General features: G+C 38.5%; 1 protein-coding gene across 4 annotated transcripts in view; it reads left to right on the plus strand.

Moving 5' to 3' along the window:
• The window catches only part of TMEM116 (transmembrane protein 116), a 131,352-nt gene that overhangs the window by 78,923 nt on the left and 27,805 nt on the right, over positions 1 to 24,624 (plus strand). The window contains exons 5-10 of one of the 4 annotated variants that reach the window (XM_060028165.1): positions 2,327 to 2,376; positions 3,304 to 3,387; positions 3,729 to 3,867; positions 5,819 to 5,963; positions 6,514 to 6,587; positions 7,363 to 9,204. In XM_060028165.1, coding sequence (XP_059884148.1) covers positions 2,327 to 2,376; positions 3,304 to 3,387; positions 3,729 to 3,867; positions 5,819 to 5,963; positions 6,514 to 6,587; positions 7,363 to 7,569 — 699 coding nt within the window. In that variant the 3' untranslated portion in view covers positions 7,570 to 9,204. Of the gene's footprint in view, positions 1 to 2,326; positions 2,377 to 3,303; positions 3,388 to 3,728; positions 3,868 to 5,818; positions 5,964 to 6,513; positions 6,588 to 7,362; positions 9,205 to 24,624 lie in introns of those variants that run through there. The other 3 variants (XM_060028163.1, XM_060028164.1, XM_060028166.1) reach the window with 3 other exon arrangements.

The following is a 24,624-nucleotide window of genomic DNA, read 5'->3' on the forward strand; positions in this document are numbered from 1 at the left end:
ACGGAAGCCCCCAGCTCTGATTATTGATTAATTGCTCACTTAATCCTTATTGATCCCTAGCAATGGCATTCCAGAATATAATATGATCTCTGCCTTAAAATATTGGATTGGCCAAAAAGGTTATTTGGCTTTTTCCGTAAGATGGCTCTAATAGTGCTTAGTTGTCTTTAAGTTCATTTGAAACAATTTTGTTAGATCATATTGTGACAGCTGTCATATCGGCATGCATTTTAAAATAATTGATCAAAATTGGTGAGTTTTTGTGTAGCCATTTTAATATTGAAGATGGAAGAAAAAACGCAACATTTTCGGCATACTATGCTTTATTATTTCAAGAAAGGTAAAAACGCAGTGCAAAAAAATATTTGTGCAGTGTATAGAGAAGGTGCTGTGACTGATCGAACGTGTCGAAAGTGGTTTGCGAAGTTCGTGCTGGAGATTTCTCGGTGGACAATGCTCCATGGTTGGATAGACCAGTTGAAGTTGATAACGATCAAATTGAGACATTAATTGAGAACAATCAACATTATACCACGTAGGAGATAGCCAACATACTCAAAATATCCAAATCAAGTGTTGAAAATCATCTGCACCAGCTTGGTTATGTTAATCGCGTTGAGGTTTGGGTTCCACAGAAGTTAAGTGAAAAAAACCTTCTTGACTGTATTTCTGCATGCGATTCTCTACTTAAATGTAACGAAAACATTTTGTTTTTAAAACAAATTGTGACAGGCGATGAAAAGTGGATACTGTACAATAATGTGGAATGGAAGAGATTGTGGGGCAAGCAAAATGAACCACCACCAACCACACCAACGGCCAGTCTTCATCCAAAGAAGGTGATGTTGTGTATATGGTGGGATTGGAAGGGTCCTCTTTTATGAGCTCCTTCCAGAAAACCAAACGATTAACAAGTACTGCTCCCAATTAGAACAACTGAAAGCAGCGCTTGAGGAAAATCATCTGGAATTAGTCAACAGAAAACGCATAAATTTCCATCATGGTAACGCAAGACTGCATGTTTCCTTGATGACAAGGCAAAAACTGTTGCAGCTTGGCTGGGAAGTTCTGATTCATCTGCCGTATTCACCAGACATTGCACCTTTGGATTTCCATTTGTTTTGGTCTTTACAAAATTCTCTTAATGGAAAAAATTTCAATTCCCTGGAAGACTGTAAAAGGCACCTGGAACAGTTCTTTGCTCAAAGAGATTAAACAGTTTGGGGAAGATGGAATTATGAAGTTGCCTGAAAAATGGCAGAAGGTAGTGGAACAAAATGGTGAATACGTTGTTGAATAAAGTTCCTGGTGAAAATGAAAAATGTGTCTTTATTTTTACTTAAAAACCAAAGGAGCTTTTTGGCCAACCCAATAGAAAAAATTTTGTTTTCTATTATATTAAGACGTTCTCTTCAAAATCTCTCTCCATAGACTCCTAGTGGATATGGGCCATTCTTCTGTAAGTTGTTTTACAGTGTCTAATGCAACTGGGAATTTTTGAAATGTTCTTTCTTCTAGATAGGTCTTATATTCAAAGGGCTTTTCTGACTCTGCCCTATTATACTGAAACTGGCCTATAATGGTTTCTGCTGGTCGTCTTATACATAGACTTTTACTCCACCCATATGGTCTGAAAAGTCTACACCTCCCTTGATCTAAAAGAGGAGAGGATTGAACTTTATTAGAAGATGAAGGATTATGGTGTGATTTCATATTTGCCTTTCTTCTTAAGAGAATTTGTTGTGGTATCCAAATCTTATATTAAGCTACTTTCTACAGGCCCTCTTTGTGGCTTTTGGTGTACTTTTTAGAATATAGTAATACAGATAAAATTCTGTTATCTTCAGTGCTAAGGAACTATCTACTTCATTGAATTTTAAAAAATAAATTTATTTATTTTTGGCTGCATTGGGTCTTGGTTGCACGCGGTCTACTCTTCGCTGCAGCGCTCAGGCTTCTCATTGCGGTGTCTTCTCTTGTTGCGGAGCACGGGCTCTAGGCACACGGGCTTCAGTAGTTGTGGCTCGCGGGCTCTAGAGCGCAGACTCAGTAGTTGTAGTGCACGGGCTTAGTTGCTCCGTGACATGTGGGATCTTCCTGGACCAGGGCTCGAATTCATGTCCCCTGCATTGGCAGGCGGATTCTTAACCACTGCACCACCAGGGAAGCCCCCTATTTCATTGAATTTTATATCAAATATTGCTTAACTGAAGTAAACCTGCTGTTGGGAATTTTTGTACTATCAAATGGTAAGTGATGATCTGGTATTTATTGTAATATGATTGGCAATATCCTAAGACATTACTCACATTTATTCTTTTCATAGGTTATAGGTTATACCTGTCGAGTTAGTCAAATAGCCATCATTTTGTCAAGGTAAGATTTTTGCTTTCCTTCCTAGCAAGGCGTAGATTCTTGTTAGTCTTGGGTCTAGGTAGGAACAAATAGGAGGACAATGCCCTTATTTCCATTGATTCTGTCACTCCTGAGTCCTCACAGAGCTTTACTAAGTAAGAAACAACAAATGTGTGATCATTGATTCCATTTTCCCAGGTAAAATAGGCAAGCAATTTGAAGTTTCAGATTAGGTTTTAGTCCCAATTCTGCCATTAACTCTGTGTGACCTTCAATAAATAGTTCCCTTTAAGTCTTTTGACTTCTAATTCCTTTTCATATATCATGAAAAGTTGTAGTAGGTGGTTTTCAAGATCTTATTCACCTTTATAACATTGGGTGAGACTCTTAAAATTATTAAGCTCAGAAAGGATCTGGATCTCACCTAAAGTGGTAGTCACATTGAGTTGGTTTTAGACTTTATAACTTTTACTCCTAGATCTTTTCCTCTTATAGGGATCTGGATATATTTAGCTGCATAAATAACTGGTTGCTTAAAGCTGTGCTTTGGAAAAGCTCTCAGGAAGGAGCTGATGAGAATGAAGTTATTACTGGTCACCATGAAAAGTGAAACAGACTGATCACAGAGCTCCTTGGTAGCTTTTTCATTTCACGATTACCCACTTGGATTTTTAATCTGATCATACAGCTCCCAGAGACTCTCTGTGAAACTCTGTTAGGGTTTATTAACCTAGGTATAAAATACATTTCCCACTCCACTTCCCCCAGAACTTGAAAAGAAGGTATACTTAAAGTTTTTGAGGTACTTTTCTTGAAGGAATTAAATATATGTATTTGCGGAGAGCTGGTGGGGTGATGGAGTTGGAAGAAGGACAGGAGAATATTTTGCAAAGGGAAAATGGCATAAAAAAGTTTGAATATTAGGGTGATAAGTTTTTTTCCTCCCAGCCTGATACCTCTACTATTGATGATACCTGTATTCTGTTTGGGCAATGCCAGTGAATGTTTCCGCAACTTCAGCCAGAGCCACAGGTAAGTAAGGACCAAACCTATCATTTTTATAATAGACTACACCTATTCTTTTCTACAAACAAAGATGGAGGAAGACTTTGTACATACATTCTGGCCAAGGTGCTTGTATTTGAAATGGGCTTTGGACAAGTTGTACAGTCAAGGCCAAAAATATATAAGCAGAAATACAACACAAAATGACTAGATGATTATGTGTCAGTGAGAAGGAATAAGGTATTATGGGCAAGGCTTAGCTAAATGATAAGTTAAATTACATACTCATTAACTTTTGTTGCACCAAATAGGTATCTCTCTGGTCTTATACCTGTAGCAACATTCCTGACCATTGATTCTCTTCCTAGGTGTATCCTGATGTACTCAACACCAACATCCATGGCTAAAGTCCTGCCTTCTGCCAACATATCAGTCTGTAGCACACTTTATTTTTATGGGCTTATCATTTTCCTGGCCAGCTTTCTACTCAGCCTCCTCACCATTGTGGTATGGTGCCACCCTACTTGCCTTTATGGAAAGAGAGGGGGCGGTTGGGTGGGATGGGGCAGTATACCCAGGCCTGGGAAAGATGGGGCGGAGAACCACTTCTCATAGTCCTAGAACTAAGAAAGTGTCTAGCAGATATTGATAATTTAATTACTACCTCAGTCTTTTGGACTTCCCAAGATCAAATGATGAGTGGGGAAAAGAGCCTATATTCATTATGCGAGAATTATGCTCACTCTAGAAATAATGTGTTCCTGTGGATCCTCATGGAGGACCAGACCAGAAAAGTAGTATGTGTCGGGTATATTCTTTATAAAGTATGATACTCTGGAACACAGGACATCTTCTCTGTTTTAATTTTCCAAATAATTAAAGAGTTTTCTTTTCTCAATTCTTTATTGACTATAAATTTGCATTTATGCTATGTCTAACTGGGTTTAAAGTGCTGAGTGACTCAGACAGTTATTAAATACTCATTTGACATCATCAGACTGATGGACAAGTAATCATCCATGGGACAATACATTATTTATATATAACTGCCCAGTACGAAATCAGTAAGCAAGTGAACATGCCTTTTTATTTGTCATATCTACTTTCCAGTATCATTTTCTCCACTTTTCATATGCTAGTTCAGGAATTATAAACTATCTGGTTGCAGACCAACTTTATCCCACAGTTTTTTTCCTTTTGCTAACACAACTAACATCTGTGAATGAAATACAATTGTGGAAAATTTTCTTTTACAATTCAAAAATAAGTTATGGAGATAGCTTAGATCAAATCAGCAACTTTGTAAAGAATGCACAATGACTAGTTTATATTAAAATGGCCTTGATGGTTTTCATTTAGAACTGATTGACAGGAGAGACATGTGTCCCAAAACCTGGCACCCTAGGGATTCCTGTTTGCTCCTTCAGAATAACCCAGGCTTCAGTGGGCATTCAGGACTGGCATTCTGATTCTTTTGTAATCAGCAAACGGTGAACTGATTCTACTAGATGTAAATATTCTCAAATAAGTTCAAGCCTCTTTATGATTCCTATGTCTGTGGGGAAAGGAAACCACATGGCTAACCTTAAGTAATTGGGTTATTAACTTACAGAGTGGATCTGGATTATTAGAAAAAGTTTCAGATTTGGACAGATTTTATTACCTAATTTACTCCCCACAAAAAGGACATTGAACTGATTTATATTTATTTCATTAACTAAACCGTATTCAAATTGCTCCCAAATGGAAGGGAAAAACAATCTGTTTTCCATCTAAGTGCAAGAAGAGAATTCCTAAAACTTTTTTTCTGGGAGTTGAGAATTTAAGCTCTGTCACAGTGCTAAAGTATTTATTTTAGGGGTATTAAGCACAGAACACTTAATAACACAACCTTTATTTATTTAGTTTAAACATCTTTTTTGGAGTATAATTGCTTTACAATGGTATGTTAGTTTCTGCTTTACAACAAAGTGAATCAGCTGTACTGTACATGTAATTCACCATATTCATATATCCGCATATCTCCTCCCTCTTGTGTCTCCCTCCCACCCTCCCTATCCCACCCCTCTAGGTGGTCACAAAGCACCGAGCTGATCTCCCTGCAACACAGCCTTTAATAAAGTGTTTTAAAAGAGAATCTGGTTAGATCTTAGTTTTAACTTCCCATGCATATTGTGATTAACTTCATTGAGAAAAATGAAAGCCTGAGGGTTGATGTAAGGTTTATGTATTGAACATATATAGTTTGACTAATATCTGTCAATTTACCTGGCCAAGCAAAAGATCACTCTAGAGATAATTTTCTCTCAAAAAAAGCCTGGTCTCAGAGGGTAAAGACAGGAGGATGGTCTTTCCTGCTGTCAGATCCTAAGAGAAGGATCTCTCCAAAATGATAGGCTAGACCTGGGAAGTTTTAGTAAGCCTTAGGCAGACTACTCACCGCTATACTCATGTTTAGGTCTTACTCATTCAAGCCCAGACACTTTACAAGAAGTTTCTGAAATCGACTGGCTTTCTGGGGAGTGAACAGTGGGCAGTGATTCACATTGTGGAGCAGCGAGTACGCTTCTACCCCGTGGCCTTCTTTTGCTGCTGGGGCCCAGGTGGGTATCTTAATGGAAAGATTTGGGCAATGAAAAGGGTAACCATTAGATTGTGGTCAAGCAAAGTAGTCTCACCAAGAAGGATGACTACAAATTTCTGTCCAGCATGTAAAATTTACCTTCATTCCACCCGTATCTTCTTATGTTTTAGAAATTAAGAGAATTAGATGTGAGATGATATGAGAGGAAATGTACTGACAGAACTCAGAGACATTAACACCTGCCCTTTCTACTACATAAAGTTAAAGTGTAAGGATCAGATAGGATAATGTTTATGAAAGGGCTTGGTAAACATAAGAAGTTAAGAATTGTAACTTATGATGTTCCTGTAGTATGTCTTGCCACCATTGCTACTCTAATAATCTGCAAAGTTTAATCAATGAGGAATAGCGGTTGGAGATCTGAGGCCAGTGGTTTATATAACTGGTTAATCTCACTGCTAGTCTTCATTATGCCTATAATTCTCACAATGCTTAGGCGTGTATAATGAAAAAAATTATGCTCAGGCAGCCAGGGCTGGCAGCAAGATTTATACTTTGTGTTTTCACAGCTGTCATTCTGATGATCATAAAGATGACTAAGCCACAGGACACCAAACTTCACATGGCCCTCTATGTTCTCCAGGTAACACCTTGAACATCCAGCATTTCTGTTCTTATACTCTCTTATCCTGTTCTCTTACATTGCCATTATTCAGTAAGCACAATTTTTCCCCTTAGGGTATTTCTTTCTGCATTGCAAGAGAGAAATATATTATTTATATTCAGTCATGAAGAATGTGGAAATTTCCTCACAGATGAGGTAGATACCTTTGTGAAGTGCTGCCATGCATTCCAGAGCATGTATATCTCAGGCCAACTTCATTTCATTGATGTGTTTTTTTTTTAAGGGATGGGTAACAAAAGAAAAGATCTACCAGATAATGTTCTTATGAAACTCTGATAGTGACATGATTCTCTCTCACCCAGAGTGAAATGAATGGGATAAATTAGCTATTCTAGGTGAATGGAGAGAGAGAAGTAAAGAAAAAATGGTTCTCTCTTTTCATCCTTTATCAGATTTAAGAAGGGTTTTTTGGGCTATCCGACTATGGTGACAGGGCAGTTTCTTCAAGCCTAACCTGGGAAATGGGGCAATAAGGAGGGCCATTGAAACGACTTCATTATCCTTATGTATATACTAAGAAATATGACTAACTCTCAGTCATCCATAACAAGGTATGGTGTGAAGAGTGAGTTCAGGAAGAGCTAGAAAAATATTTTTTAAAAACTGACACCAAATTTTGATTTTTGAGATAGAATAAATATAACAGTGATTTATAAATAAGAGGAATGGAAACCATTCCCCAAATCTCTGAAAATCTGAAGGATGGGCTCCATCACCCCTTCATCTCCTCCAGGCTCTAACAGCATCATCTCAGGGTCTGCTCAACTGTGGAGTATACAGCTGGACACAGTACAAGTTCTACCAACTAAAGCAAGAAGCTCGGCATGATGCAGACACCCAGACACCATTATTATGCTCACAGAAGAGATTCTATAGCAGAGGCCCAGATCCACTGGAGTCTACCATTGCTTTTGCTACTAGCACCTCCACCATTCTTTGAAACTGTAAAACTGGAACATCCAGAACTGGAATGATTCTACACTAATGGTTTGGGAGGAATGTTTGGGAAGAACATCTTAAGTCTTTTCTAACCATGCCTTAAACTACGGAAGTGAAAGGGAGTGTAGTGCCATGGTTAGTAGCTACTCTAGGTGAAGTGGGTGGGATCTAATCATTATTCTCTGATACACAAGTAAAGTCACTATTCAGGGAGATGAAGCCACTTTCCACCTAAGAGATAGACTCATTATTTCAATAGATATTAGATTTGTCTAAGTCTCTTCTACAAAAAATAAATTCCTAGTTATTATTTATATAAAGTATTTCCAGGCTCTCTACTCCATGGTTGTGGGGGAAGTAGTGTGGCATGCAACAACTTTCTCAGATCTTCACATTGCTATTACTCTCCTTTTGGTTGTACAAAGTCCTGGGTTTACATTTTTTGAAGAGTTTTGGAAACTCAGAAGAAGCAAGGACAGAAGCTGCCAAAAAAAGTGATAGTAGGGGGCGCAGTGGTTAAGAATCTGCCTGCCAATGCAGGGGACACGGGTTCGAGCCCTGGTCGGGGAAGATCCCACATGCCGTGGAGCACCTAAGTGTGTGCGCCACAACTACTGAACCTGCGCTCTAGAGCCCGCGAACCACAACTGCTGAAGCCCGCACTACCTAGAGCCCGTGCTCCGCAACAAGAGAAGCCACCTCAATGAGAAGCCTGTGCACCGCAAGAAGAGTAGCCCCCACTCGCCGCAACTAGAGAAAGCCCGCGTGCAGCAATGAAGACCCAACGCAGCCAAAATAAATTAATTAATTTAAAAAAAAGTGATAGTGGGATCCTCATACACACCACATCCTACTCTCTTACATATTCCATGCCGTTCTAGGCCTTAGCAATAGGAACCTTCCTGCTCCATAAAATTAAGGCCAGTCTTTTGAAGTTACAGTGGATAATAAGATTTAAGAGAAATCAGGACTAAAACTCTGAATCAAAAACTTCTCAACTCTCATTTATAAGCAAAAACCCAAGGTAGGTTTCATAGTGCTTGGACGTAGAATTAGGTTGAACCATATGAACTTGCCATTTTTGTAGGTGAAAATGGTCTAATATCAATTTTACATGGTTCAATCTGGCTGTAAGTGCTAAATATATGTGTATTGAATAAATGAATGAACAGATGAATGAATGACTAACAAGTAGAATTTAACCTTTGGGGAAATAAAAGATTCCCACACTGAAGAGCCTCATTCATGGGTAGGGATGTTTAATGTTTCTTCCTCTTTAGTCACATAACAAGTGATGTTTGGTCTCTCCAGTTAAGTCATTAACAAGGCCAAACTGAGGCCAGGGCATCAGATACTATGATGCCAAAACAAAGGGGAAAGCCAAATGGACAAAAACTGGAATGACAATCAACTAAAACATCTGGAACTAATAATCAGATACTTTTCACCTGGTAAATTCCCTTCATCAGTGCAAGGCAAAATCCTTAAGATTAGAGGAAATTGACAGAGTAGATTATAATGGTGCATTAGACAGTATACTCTGAAAAGTAAGTTCCAGAGATCTTTCCAAAGGAGTTCTCAGTAGAAATGTTAGGGAGCTCAATAATAGTTCTTTAGGTTTTAGGCCATGAGCTTCAGCCTTACTATGGATGGTAACCTGACTTCATTATGTCAAGAACACATCTTGAGGCCTCCTAAGACGTATAACACAGATTACTGGGTAGCACAGAACAAGAAAGATTGCCTTACCTAGAGAGCTGCTTTAACTTCTTTTAATTTAAAAACTAATAAGAATTCAGCATATAGAAAGACAGATGGAAGCAAGATTCTCATTTCCGTAGACCTTGAGGGACACCAGAATTTAGGAGTCCAATTCTTAAAATGTCCTATTGGTATCACTTCATATTTGACTTTATTACCAGAAAGAAGATAATTATCAAATATATGTCAGGTTTGTTCATCTTGCTTCTCTGATGAATTTTTTGCATTGACACTGGTCTTAGATATTCTATAGATGTAGGCAAATAAAAAGATAGTAGGAATGGAAAATAATAAAATGGTAGGCAAGATTGGGATTATCAACTCTTCGTCATGCTGAGAGTAGGAGGGCCACTATTCAAACTATGTAACCCTTGAATTCACATGTAGGAGGGGCATAGACATAGATACAGTGGCAGTTCTTAAAATTTCTGCAAATACCCCTCCCATGACTTCATGACTTGTCCAGTTTACGGTCATAGTGGAGTACAGTTGTATCTATGCAGCTTTGATTAATACAGATCTTCCTTGAACCATATGTTGTATCATCCTTCACCTCCTCCTCATCAGCCCAGTCTGTAGCTTCAAAAAATCTCTGCACCCCAATACCATGTGTTCTGCATGGGGAACTGGGTGTTTGATGTTTTTCAATGCATGGGAGCCTTTGGATGTTTTCTCATAGCAGCCTCCCACTTTTTACATCTCTGGCCTTGCACTTGCTGAAGACTTTAAATATCCCTTTAGATTCACTGCCACAGTTTCCAAACCTGTCTCCCTTGGTATTCATTAATGTTAGCAACTTTCCTGGGCAACCTTTGTGCCCCTTTCAAAGATTTTAACACACAGATTCTCCAGGCTTCAACCCCGGCCTTGGCAACAATAACCTTGTTCCTTGCAAGGAGTGCCATCTTGCTTGTAGGTGTCCGTGTGGCAGCACTTGGGGGTGCCATTACAGTATTCTGGGAGGTCACACTTATCCACGCTGAGGTGGCAAGTTGTGGTTGCTTTTAGAGATTTGCGGTTTTTGCTGCAAGATCCAAATGCATAATTTAAACCCTTCCTCAGCTGGCATGAGGGCAGACAACAGTGATCCTTTTGACAGTCAAGAACACTGCCGTAGTCAAATTCTTCTCCTTTGTCTAATATCTTATTCCCACAATATGGCTTTCAAAAAGAGCTTTGGAGCTCAGTTCTATTAAATAGGCAGCCCTCTCTGTGCTTATGCAACAGCTGGTGGAAATAGTGGAAGCTGCAGTTGCTGAAGCCCATATCTACAGTAATAAATTCATGCGTAGTACAGAGGTGCTGGCCATGGAACTTGCAGGCCACGTGGTCATGCTTCATTCCCAAGTCATGGCCAACCTCATGAGCTATGAAAGCTGTGAAATGTGGTGTATCTTCATGAAAGAAAGATTCAGCAATGGTTTCATTCTTGGCAATGCAGGTAACCACTGAGAAATGCACGGCCCTCATACTTCCCAAGAATTTGGCCAATAATCACATGAGCAGCATCATGTTTCACCCCTCTCAAGAGATTCCGGCCTTTCCAGTGTATAAAATTTTGAAGTGTTTCCTGCAAATTCAGGAAGATTTGCACAAGGGTTTTCTCTATCCATATCCCTAACCCAGTAAGCACCGCTTTCATGTTATATCCTTCGTGTACCTATTGACCAGAGCATGGACATCTATTAACATCTTTGTGGTCTTGGTAACATTATTATTCCACATTTGGAATCACTTATTGTCAACCACAATCAACTTGTACATACTTGGGAAGTGGCCACATATAGGACATAGGAACTGAGGAAGGTTCTATTTTGCTCTGAAATTGTGAAGTGCTTAAGAGCTCCTCTTGCTTATCTCCACGGATTACACAAGACTCACCTGATTTTAAAGATATGCTGTAAACCATATATGCTCAATATATATAGGCTTGATACCAAAGACAGTGCCATCTAAGGTCAGGATTCCCTTTTGCCCTGAGCAAGTGCTGATTTTCACAAAAGAATCCAGGTCGTCCTCTGAATACTCAGTCATCCTGAATAAAAGCAAGACTAGTTTCCCTTTTTTTTTTTTTTTTTTTTTTAGTTTCCCATTTTGATGTGTATAAACAGGGAACTTCTTGACAAATAATTCTTTCTTTTGCTTCAACTTAATAGTATGCCATTTTTCTTGTTTGAGCAGGACATTGGACACCTTTTCTGCTTTTTCTTCTAGTTCTCTGAACATCATCAGGTTCCTAGGGAAGACTATTTCATAATAAAGAGATTCCCACTACAGTGCATCCCTGGAAGAATAGTCACAATTACCAATAAAGTGACATGCAGCTTAATATGGGAAGGGCCCTTTCTCAAATGCCCTAAGCGGCATTCCTTGAAGAAACATCACTCCAAACCTTATCCATGACCACTTGATTTCATAGAAGACAAGACAGGGGGCAGGCAAAGTAACTAACTGGGGTTGTCATTGTCATGGCCCAAGTGAAACAGCAAATGATCCCAGACCTCTGTGAGTTGACTTCCCTTGGACCCAAGTCTTTGTCAGTGACACAGTTGTTTGGCCAAAGATCAAAGCTATGCTGCCTGCCAGAAGGATAGCTGCTCCCACCCTCAGAGTATTACATGATGACACCTACCTTTTGACTATGTCTCTTCCTACTCCTCTTGAGCTCTCTCTCTTCTGGAGTGTCCTTACTTTGCAACCACCCTCAAAGAACAACAGTTTTAGTGCTCCTTAGCTGAGCTCCTGCTGTCTTCATAGAGGAGTATACCAAGGAGAGGAAACTTTCAGAGGTCCAGTCAGTACAACGATCCAGGATCAGGCCCCAAGAAAAGAAAATATATAACCTCTTCCCTTAGTCCCAGTTCCCATGGAACAGCCTTCCCTTCCTGTCATCCAGTACTCTTTTGAGTCATTGAAACTTAACTTCCAGAGCAGAGGTTTGTGGATTTCTGGGTAGGTCTGCTGTTTAATGCCTTTTGCACCATTCCCTACTCTGTACCATACAGCCCATTTCAAACATCCAATCCTTTTCCTTTTTTAAAAAAAAATTATTCACAATATGTTTGTTTAGTTGCTCAATCCTAGGATACATGTAAAGTATTTTTAGAGTAACTAACCCATGCCTCTGTGAAAAGCAAATATATGAACTGGAGAACAGTGTTTATTGGGTTGGCCAAAAGGTTCGTTCAGATTTTTCTGTAAGATGGCTCTAGTAGTGCTTAGTTGTCTCTAACTTCATTTGAAACAATTTTGGTAGATTGTATCGTGATAGCTGTCATATCAGCATGCATTTTAAAAAATCTTATCAAAATTGGTGAATTTTTGCGTAGCCATTTTAATATTGAAGATGTAAGAAAAAAACCAACATTTTCGGCATATTATGCTTTATTATTTCAAGAAAGGTAAAAACACAACTGAAATGCAAAAAAAGATTTGTGCAGTGTATGTAGAAGGTGCTGTGACTGATTGAATGTGTTAGAAGTGGTTTGCAAAGTTTCGTGCTGGAGATTTTTTGCTGGACGATGCTCCATGGTCGGGTAGACTAGTTGAAGTTGTTAGTGATCAAATTGAGATATTAGGGACTTCCCTGGTGGTACAGTGGCTAACACTCCGTGCTCCCAATGCTGGGGGCCTGGGTCCGATCCCTGGTCAGGGAACTAGATCCCACATGCTGCAACTAAAAGTTTGCATGCCTCAACTAAAGATCCCGCATGCTGCAATGAAGATCCTGCGTGCTGCAACTAAGACCCAACACAGCCAAATAAATTAATTAATTAAAATATTTTTTAAAAATCGAGGCGTTAATTGAGAACAATCAAAGTTATACCATGGGAGATAGCCGACATACTCCTAATATCCAAATCAAGCGTTGAAAATCATCTGCACCAGCTTGGTTATGTTATTCACGTTGAGGTTTGGGTTCCACAGAAGTTAAGTGAAGAAAATCTTCTTGACCGTATTTTGCATGCAATTCTTTACTTAAACATAATGAAAATGTTCTGTTTTTAAAACAAATTGTGACGGGTGATGAAAAGTGCATACCGTACAATAATGTGGAGTTGAAGAGATCGTGGGGCAAGTGAAATGAACCACCACCAACCACACCAAAGGCCAGGCTTCATCCAAAGAAGGTGATGATGTGTATATGGTGGGATTGGAAGGGAGTTCTCTATTATGAGCTCCTTCCAGAAAACCAAACGTTTAATTCCAACAAGTACTGCTCCCAATTAGACCAGCTGAAAGCAGCACCTGATGGAAAACATCTGGAATTAGTCAACAGAAAAACGCACAATCTTCCATTAGGATAATGCAAGACTGCATGTTTCTTTGATGACCAGACAAAAACTGTTGCAGCTTGGCTGGGAAGTTCTCATTCATCTGCCATACTCACCAGACATTGCACCTTCGGATTTCCATTTATTTCGGTCTTTACAAAATTCTCTTAATGGAAAAAATTTCAATTCCCTGGAAGACTGTAAAAGGCACCTGGAACAGTTCGTTGCTCAAAAAGATTAAAAAGTTTGGGGAAGATGGAATTATGAAGTTGCCTGAAAAATGGCAGAAGGTAGTGGAACAAAATGGTGAATACGTTGTTCAATAAAGTTCTTGGTGAAAAGGAAAAATGTGTCTTTTATTTTTACTTAAAAACCAAAGGAACTTTTTGGTCAACCCAATATGTTCAGTTCTTTTTATCTTTAGCCTTACAGTATGAGGTTGCAATAATGTTTCCCAAAATTATTTAGATTGGTACTTTTCTATCCAGACCTATTCAGTATGGTCATGTTATTCATTTTTAATTCAGTTAGGGTCATATGTTACTGTTTGTATTTCATTCTGGTTTGCCCCCACATTTGGGATGTTGCTGATGATTTGGAGGGAAATGTATGTGAAATGTTTCCATGATTCTAAAAGTCAGTACTATACAAAAACGTGTATTCAAAGCCTTTAACCTGTTCCCATGTCCTTATTCTTTCCACCCACTTCTCATTCATCAGTCTCAATAGTACTTGGTTTATTTTTCCTGTATTTCTTTCTGCACAAATAAGCAGATACATTTCCTTGTATCCCCTTTTTTCTTATGTAAATGTAGCATAATATTTTCCACTTTCCTTTCTAAACTTAAAGATACATCCTGTAAATCACTCCATATCAGTTTATAGAAATATTCCTCATTCTCTTTTTTATAGCTACATAGTAGTTTTATAGATGTACCATAATTTATTCAATCACTCTCCTATGTATGGGTTTTTGCATTGTTTATATTATTTTGAAATTATACACTATCATCAGCAAATAATATTGCACATATATATTTTTGTGGAGGAAAATTCCTAGAAATGAGAAGGTAGTGTTCATGCTAATTGCATATGTAGCTTTGTTTGATATTGCCAAATTCCCCTTCAGAAGGTTTTTGCCAGTTTTCATTTCCACTGGCAGTGTATCAGAGTGCCTGTTTCCCCAAAGTCTAAGCAACAGAGTATATTGCCATGCCATACGTTTTAATTTTCACCAGACTGATAGGTGATAAGTAGCAGGTCGATATTGTTTAATTTGTATTTTTCTGATTTTGAGTGAATTTGAAATGTTTTAATATGTTTAAAGGCCATTTTTATATCTTTTAACAATTGTCGGTTAATGTCTTTTCCCCTTTTTCTATCAAGCTCTTGGCATTTTTTTCTTCTCAACTTTCTCCCCCTAGCTTTACTGTGGTATAATTCACAAATAAAATTTTATATATTTAAAGTGTACAATATGATGATTTGATATATATGTACACAGTGTGAAATATTTATTTATTGTGAATATATGTTTTCTAAAAGGCAAAAAAACTAGAATAGTTAAAATAATTTTGGGAATGAGTAACATGGGAGGGACCACTCTACTGAGTTTCAAGACTGTGTAGTATTGGTGATGGGATAGACACATAGATCAATGGAACAGAATAGAGAATTCAGAAATAGAGAACCCACACATGTATGTTCATCTGATTTTTGACAAAAGGGGAAAAGCAATTCTGTGGAGGAAGGAGCATCTTTTCAACAAATTGTGCTGGAAAATTGGATATACATAGACAAAAAAGAGGAACCTCAACCTAAACCTAACACTTCATACAAAAATCACCTCAGGGGCTTCCCTGGTGGCGCAGTGATTGAGAGTCTGCCTGCCGATGCAGGGGACACGGGTTCGTGTCCCGGTCCGGGAAGATCCAGATGCCATGGAGTGGCTAGGCCCGTGAGCCATGGCCGCTGAGCCTGCGCGTCTGGAGCCTGTGCTCCGCAACGGGAGAGGCCACAACAGTGAGAAGCCCACGTACTACCAAAAAAAAAAAAAATCACCTCAAATGGATCATAGATATAAATGTAAAATATAAAACTTTTTAGAAGAAAACATAGAATATCTTCAGGATCTAAGACTTGGTGAAGAATTCTTAAACATGGTACCAAAAAGCATGATCCATTAAAAAAAATCCATAAATTGGACCTCATCAAAAGTAAAAGCTCTTGTCAAGAACCTTAGCTTGAGACAGAGACAAGATGGCAGAGTAGAAGGATGTGAGCTCACTGTTTCTTATGAAAACACCAAAATCACAACTAACTGCTGAACAACTACTGACAAAAAAAAAAAAAAAAGTGCTGGAACCTAACAAAAAAGATCCCCTACACCCAAAGACAAAGAAGAAGCCACAGTGAGATGGTAGGAGAGGATGCAATCATGATAAAATCATATCCCATACCTGCCAGGTGGGCAACCCACAAACTGGAAAATAATTATACCACAGAAGTTCTCCCACAGGAGTGAAAGTACTGAGCCCCACGTCTGGCTTCCCAGCCTAGGGGTCTGGCAATGGGAGGAGGAGGTCCCAGAGAATCTGGCTTTGAAGGCCAGCAGGGCTTGATCACTGGAATTCCACAGGACTGGGGGAAACAGAAACTCTGCTCTTGGAGCATGCACACAAGGTCTCATGTGCACCAGGACCCAGGGAAAAAGCAGGGACCTCGTAAGAGACTGGGCCAGGCCTACTAGACTGGGCTAGTATTGGAGGGTCTCCTGTGGAGGCAGTGGGGAGCTGTGGCTCATTGCAGGAACAGAGACACTGGTGGCAGCAGATCTGGGAAGTACTCATTAGCATGAGCCCTCCTGGAGGCCACTATTTTCTTAAGACCTGGCCCCACCCCCACAGCCTGCAGACTCCAGTGCTGGGACATCTCAGGCCAAACAACCAACAGGGTGGAAACAGCCTCACCCATCAGCCGACAGGCTGCTTAAAGTCTTCCTGAGTCCATAGCCCTCTAGACACAACCCTTGGCACAGCTCTACCCATCAGAGGGACAAGACCCAGCTCCACCCATTAGTGGGCAGGAACCAGTCCCTTCTACCAGGAAGCCTGTGCAAGCCTCTTAGACAGCCTCATCCACCAGGAGGCAGACAGCAGAAGCAAGAAGAACTACAACCCTGCAGCCTGTAGAATGAAACCACAATTGCAGAAAGTAAGACAGAATGAGACGGCAGAGGATTATGTACCAGATGAAGGAAGAAGATAAAACCCCCAAAGAAGAACAACTAAATGAAGTGGAGGTAGGCAATCTGCCCAAAAAAGAATTCAGAATAATGATAGTAAAGATGATCCAAGATCTTGGAAAACAGAATGGAGGCACAGACCGAGAAGATACAAGAAATGTTTAATAAAGACCTGGTAGAACTAAAGAACAAAGAGATGAAGAATACAATAACTGAAATGAAAAATACACTAGAAGGAATCAATAACAGAATAAGTGAGGCAGAAGAATGGATAAGTGAGCTGGACGACAAAATGGCGGAAATCATTGCTGCAGAACAAAATAAAGAAAAAAGAATGACTCGAAATGAAGACAGTCTAAGAGACCTCTGGGACAACGTCAGATGCACCAACATTCACATTCTAGGAGTCCCAGAAGGAGAACAGAGAGAGAGAAAGGACCTGAGGAAATATTGGAAGAGATAATAGCTGAAAACTTCCCTAACATGAGAAGAGAAACAGTCACCCAAGCCCAGGAAGTACACAGAGTCCCAGGCAGGATAAACCCAAGGAAGAACATGCCAAGATACACAGTAATCAAATTGGCAAAAATTAAAGACAGCTCCTCCCCTTGGCTTAGCACAAAGCAAGCATATAAAAAACACAGATGCCTGCTGCTTCCTGGGGAGAGAAAGAGTTGGTAGAGGCCCCTAGAATCTCTGGCCAGAGTTATTGGTTGAGGTCTTCTCCTGTATGAGGCCAGTCTATGAAGATTGAAAGAGGTGCCTGGTTTGTCTGATACACAGACTCCAACACAGAAAGTCAAAGGTATGAAGAATTAGGCAAAGATGTTCCACATTAAAGGAACAAGATAAATCTCCAGAAACTGACCCTAGTGAAATGAACGTGTATTATTTACCTGATAGAGAATCCAAAAATACTGTTTTAAAAATGTTCACTGAAGTCAAGAGAACAATGCATGAACAAGGTGAGAATTTCAACACAGAGACAGAAGATCTTAAAAACTACCAGACAGAAGTCATGGAGCTGAAGAACACAATAATTGAACTGAAAAACAATTCACTAGAAGGGTTCAACATTAGACTAGATCAACCAGAAGAAAGGATCAGTGAACTTTGGAAATAATGCAGTCAGAGGAGAAAACAGAAAGAAAGAATGAAAAACAGTGAAGAAAGCTTAAGGGACTTTCAGGATATCATCAAGCCAACCATTATAGGAGTCCCAGTCGGAAGAGAGAAAAAAAGACCAGAAAGCATATTCAAAAAATTGACTGAAAACTTCCCAGATATAGAGAAGCAAGTGGACATACAGATCCACAAACTCTAGAGATCACCAAGCAAGATGAATCTAAAGATAATCCACACTGAGGTGCATATAATCAAATTGTCAAAAGTCAAAGACAGAGAATTTTGAAAGAGGCTAGAGAAAAGTGACTTGTAACATACAAAGAAACATCCAAAAGACTCAGTGTTTTTTCCAGCAGAAACCTTGCAGGCCAGAAAGGAGTGGCATGATATCAAAGAGATATTAGCATTCCCTTGTTCATTGCAGCCAAGATTCACAATAACCAGATGTTAAGATGTGGAAACAGCCTAAATGTTCATCAACAGATACAAAAAATGTGATATACATATGATACTATTCAGCCTTAAGAAATAAGGATATCTTGCAACATGTGATGACATGGATGAACCTTGAGGACATTATGCTGAGTAAAATAGACCAGTCACAGAAATACAAATACCTCATTATTCTACTTATATGAGGTATCTAAATTAGTCAAATTCATAGAATCAAAGAGTTGAATGATGGTTGCCACAGGCTGGGGTATGGGGAAATGGGGATTTACCAATCAATAACATCAAGTCTCAGTTAAGCAAGATGAATAATTTCTAGGTCTCTGCTGTACAACATTGTACCTAGAGTCAACAATACTGTGTTGTGGGTGGGAATGAATTGGGAGATTAGAATTGACATATATATACTAATATGTATAAAATAGATAACTAATGAGACCCTGCTGTATAGCACAGAGAACTCCACTTCGCTGTATAGTAGAAACTAACACAACATTGCAAAACAACTATACCCCAATTAAAAAAAAATACTGTGTTGTACACTTAAATTTTTGTTAAAAATTGTTGCGTTCTTACCACAGTACAAAAATGAATGTTAGAAATGTATAATATGGGTACAGAGGATTTTAAATTATACAAAACTATTTATGCAACTCTATCATCGCTAAATTTTAAAATTCAAAGGAAAATATGAAAAATTCTTTATGGAGGTAATATAATTTTTTTAAATGTATTTATTTATTTATTTTTGGCTGCGTTGGGTCTTCGTTGCTGCACGTGGGCTTTCTCTAGTTGTGGCGAGCGGGGGCTACTCTTCATTGCGGTGTGCGGGCTTCTCATTGTGATGGCTTTTCTTGTTGTGGAGCATGGGCTCTAGGCACACAGGCTTCAGTAGTTGTGGCTTGTGGGCTCTAGAGCGCAGGCTCAGTAGTTGTGGCTCATAGGCTTAGTTGCTCCGCGACATGTGGGATCTTCCCGGACCAGGGCTCAAACCCGTGTCCCCTGCATTGGCAGGCGAATTCTTAACCACTGTGCCACCAGGGAAGCCTGGAGGTAATATAATCTTAATTCCCTAACTTGATAAAGATGGCATTTTTTAAAACTCCAAAATAAATTTCACTTTTTCTGAATGTAGATTAAAATAATTTTAAAAGATATATTAGAAATAGAACCTTGTAGTATATTCAAGGAAAACACCATGCTCAAAAAGAATTTATGCCAGAAACATAAGCATGAGTTTAGCATTAAGAAATGTATCATCATAATTCATCACACAAAAAAGTTAAAGGAGAAATAAATATAAACATATGAATGCATGCCAAAAAGTTGTTAAAATTCACTGGCTATTCCTATTTTAAAACTTTAATGGGAAAACAAAGATACTACATAAACATGGTAAAGACCACTTACCAAAATGTAATGCCAAATAACATATTAATTAGTGAAACAATGGAAGTGTTTCCAGTTAAAATCTCTTTCCTTTGCCTTTTCGTCCTGGACAATTTGAATTCTACTAACAGCAGATTCTCCCCAGCATAAGACTTTGTCCTAGAAGACTTTGTCCTTTAATTTTTTTTTTTTTTTTTTTTTTTTGCGGTATGCGGGCCTCTCACTTTTGTGGCCTCTCCCGTTGCGGAGCACAGGCTCCGGACGCGCAGGCTCAGCGGCCATGGCTCACGGGCCCAGCCGCTCCGCGGCATGTGGGATCTTCCGGGACCGGGGCACGAACCCGTGTCCCCTGCATCGGCAGGCGGACTCTCAACCACTGCGCCACCAGGGAAGCCCTTGTCCTTTAATTTTTAAAGTTGTAGGCCTCAGACTTCTCTGGCCCCTTCACCCCTTACAATCGACCCCTTGCATTCTCCCCAAAATTGAAGTGTCGGAAACTTCAGTTTCAGGTGCTTTTTTTCAAATTGGCTCACTATGCTTTCCAGCGAGTATCTGTTGGATATTCGGTTTTATCCTGTTCTCAGGTCCAATAGGCATCCCATTACTTCTCTCTGCTTTCTCCATGACAGGTACTATTTACCACTTGGGTCTTGGAGTTATTGGTAGTTTGTCCTTATACACCATACCTTGGGGTTTGTAAGATGACTTATCACCTTTTTTTGTTGTTGCTTGTAGGGTTTGATTTTTTACCATCATAGTGCTTTGTCTGTTTTTATGGGGTGACTTGAGGAGAGTTTTAAAAATTGCACTGCTGCTGCCACCTTCTGAAAATCTCTCTTCCTATATTTAAATTTGTTTTGTAGCCTTTAAGAAATTGAATGCTACATCCTATGGTAAATCAATTTTTTTCATGGACTGTGATATGGAGCCTTACTACAAGGTTTTTTTTTTTTTTTTTTTTTTTTTTTTAACATAGAAACCCGAATTCAAGACTCAGTTTGTTTATTTGCAAATTTTTTTATTTTTGTCATTTACTCTCTTTGGGCATCAGCTTCTTCGTTTGTAAAGTGGAAATAATATCTATATGAGCTTTTCTGATGATTCAATAATATTTGTAAAAATGCTTTGTAAAATAAAAAGTGCTACACAGGCACAGGATATTATTATCAACTTCCTTCACATATTCCCTTTTGACTGAGAACTTTCCTAGGATTTCCCCTTTCCCATGAATTTTTTCCCAGTTTTATTTATTTATTTGCTTATTTATTTATTTTTATTGAAGTATACTTTATTTACAATGTGTTAGTTTCTGGTGTACAGCATAGTGATTCAGTTATACATATATATATACCTGTTCTTCAGTTATACATATATATACCTATTCTTCAATTATACATATATATACCTATATGCATATATACACCTTATTCATTTCCATTATGGTTTATTACAGGATATTGGATGTAGTTTACTGTGCTATACATTAGGACCTTGTGTTTATCTATTTTGTATATAGTGGTTTGTATCTGCTAATCCAAACTCCTAATCCCTCTCCTACCCACTTTCCCCTTTGGTTACCATAAGTTTGTTTTCTATGTGTGTCAGTCCATTTCTGTTTCATAAATAAGTTCATTTTGTGTCATATTTTAGATTCCGCATATAAGTGATATCCTATGGTATTTGTTTTTCTCTTTCTGGCTTACTTCACTTAGTATGATAACCTCTAGGCCCACCCATGTTGCTGCCAATGGCATTATTTTATTCTTTTTTATGACTGAGTGTAGTATTCCATTGTATATCTATACCACATCTTCTTTATCCATTCATGAACATCCATTTATGTTCATGTTGCTGGACATTTAGGTTGCTTCCATGTCTTGGCTATTGTTGCTGTGAACATTCAGGTGCATGTATATTTTTGAATTAGAGTTTTGTCCAGATATATGCCTGGGAGTGGGATTGCTGATCATATGGCAACTCTATTTTTAGTTTTTTAAGGAATCACCATACTGTTTTCCATAGTGGCTGCACCAATGTACATTCCCACCAACAGTGTAGGAGGGTTCCCTTTTCTCCACACCCTCTCTGGTATTTATTATTTGTAGAATTTTTAATGATGGCCATTCTGACCACTGTGAGGTCGTACTTCATTGTAGTTTTGATTTGCATTACTCTAATAATTAGCGATGTTGAGCATCTTTTCATGTGCCTGTTGGCTATCTGTATGTCTTATTTGGAGAAATGTCTATTTAGCTTTTCTGCCCATTTTTTGATTGGGTTGTTTGGTTTTTTGTTATTGAATTGTATGAGCTGTTTATGTGTTTTAGAAATTAAGCCCTAGTCAGTTGCATCATTTGCTAATATTTTCTCCCAGTCCGTAGGTTGTCTTTTTGTTTTGTTGATCGTGTCCTTTGTTGTGCAAAAGCTTTTAAGTTTGATTAGGTTCCATTTGTTTATTTTTGCTTTTATTTCTTTTGCCTTGGGAGACTGGCCTAAGAAAACATTGCTATGATTTATGTCAGAGAATGTTTTGTCTATGTTCTCTTCTAGGAGTTTTATGGTGTCATGTCTGATATTTACATCTTTAAGCCATTTTGAGTCTATTTTTGGGTATGTTCTAACTTCATTGATTTACATGCGCTGTCCAGCTTTCCCAACAGCACTTGCTGAAGAGTCTGTCTTTTCAGGACACATTTTTAAACTGCAGCCTAATTGACCTTACAAGTTTGGGGCGATGACTGTAATTGTTTTAAAGTATCCTATAATGCCCAACATACTCATTTAACATTAATATTTTGGTATGTACTGGAAGTTCTCTTACCCTTCACTTACCTACTCATTTCATTAACTGATGTTCTACATTCTTTCTGTAAAACAAAGTGACCTACTCATTTCATTAACTGATGTTCTCCATTCTTTCTCTAAAACAAAGTGACAGTCACAACTCACTGGACATTTAGTAGGCTATACTTTAATATCTACTTTCCTTACATATCTGCTTCCACCAAGTACCAAGATATGTTTATTTCCAAACCTATTTGTGCCAGTTATACTTATGACTATGGTACCTATGACTATAGTACCCAATTAAATATTACATAAAGTGTTAAGATGTGACTGTAAAGAGAAAACGTTTTTGCACTGAGTCAAATGATTTGGAAAAGCTACTTGAAAATATATGTTATAGCATTAGATGTGAACACGACAACTGTAAATGGCAGAGAGGCTCTTTTAAAAAAAATCACGAATCATTCTCTATTTACATTTTACTTCCATTAATGAACCAAAGAGAAATAAAGGTTCTTACCTACCACATCAAACAATAGTCCAATAGACGAATATTCAAGTTGTTTAAAGTATGTTCATATTAATTTTTAGAATCCCATTTAGTTAAGCTTTTTGGTTAATCACCTACATAAATACTGTTGATCACTCCTTGAAACACTTTTGCACTTGGCTTTCCAGACGTGACCCTCTCCTGTTTCTTATTTTACCTCCAGTATGGCTCCTCCATACAAAGTCCCAGGGCTTGTACTCTCAACCCTTTGCTGGAGCAAAGTTTTTTTTTAATTGAAGAAGATTGTAGCAAAGTTCTTACTATATCATCAGGAATATTTAACCCACCATGGAGGTCCAGGGAATTAGCCAGGCATGAAATCCTTTGCAGAAATGACAATGCCTTTCCCCAAATATCTTGATGCTATTTATTTGAATTACATCAAATACAGTAAGCATTTATAATGCCCAAGATCCCACCAGAGCACTTTCTTTGAGGAGCTTATATATAAATGGACCCATCTTCAAGACATAATGAGTTAAAAAAAAAGCATGGTACTATTTATGTTATACTTACATACATGTTATACTTACATACATACTTATATACTTACATACATGTTATACTTACATACATTTATAATGCCCAAGATCCCACCAGAGCACTTTCTTTGAGGAGCTTATATATAAATGGATCCATCTTCAAGACATAATGAGTTAAAAAAAAAGCATGGTACTATTTATGTTATACTTACATACATGAAACAATACTATATATTTTCTTTCTACCTTAAGAGAAGGTCTAGAAACAAATACACTAAACTGATAATAATGGTTCCCAATGAGGAGGATTAGGAAGTGATTAGGACTACTGATAAAAGGGAACTTTAGCCTTATATTTAATATTTTTACTTTTATAATTTTTTTTTTTTTTGGTACACACCACGCAGCTTGCGGGATCTTAGTTCCCCAACCAGGGATCGAACACGTGCCCCTTGCAGTGGAAGTGTGGAGTACTAACCACTGGACCACCAGGGAATTCCCTAATTTTTTTACTTTTAAAAGTAAAAAATCATCATCGGATGAATGGATAAAGAAGATGTGGCACATATATACAATGGAATATTACTCAGCCATAAAAAGAGATGAAATTGAGCTATTTGTAATGAGGTGGATAGACCTAGAGTCTGTCATACAGAGTGAAGTAAGTCAGAAAGAGAGAGACAAATACCGTATGCTAACACATATATATGGAATTTAAGAAAAAAAAAATGTCATGAAAAACCTAGGGGTGAAACAGGAATAAAGACACAGACTTACTAGAGAATGGACTTGAGGCTATGGGGAGGGGGAAGGGTAAACGGTGACAAAGCGATAAAGAGGCATGGACATATATACACTACTAAACGTAAGGTAGATAGCTAGTGGGAAGCAGCCGCATAGCACAGGGAGATCAGCTCGGTGCTTTGTGACCACCTAGAGGGGTGGGATAGGGAGGGTGGGAGGGAGGGAGACGCAAGCGGGAAGAGATATGGGA

The sequence above is a fragment of the Delphinus delphis genome, chromosome 13 (genome assembly GCF_949987515.2).
Source record: "Delphinus delphis chromosome 13, mDelDel1.2, whole genome shotgun sequence".
Classification (NCBI taxonomy): domain Eukaryota; kingdom Metazoa; phylum Chordata; class Mammalia; order Artiodactyla; family Delphinidae; genus Delphinus; species Delphinus delphis.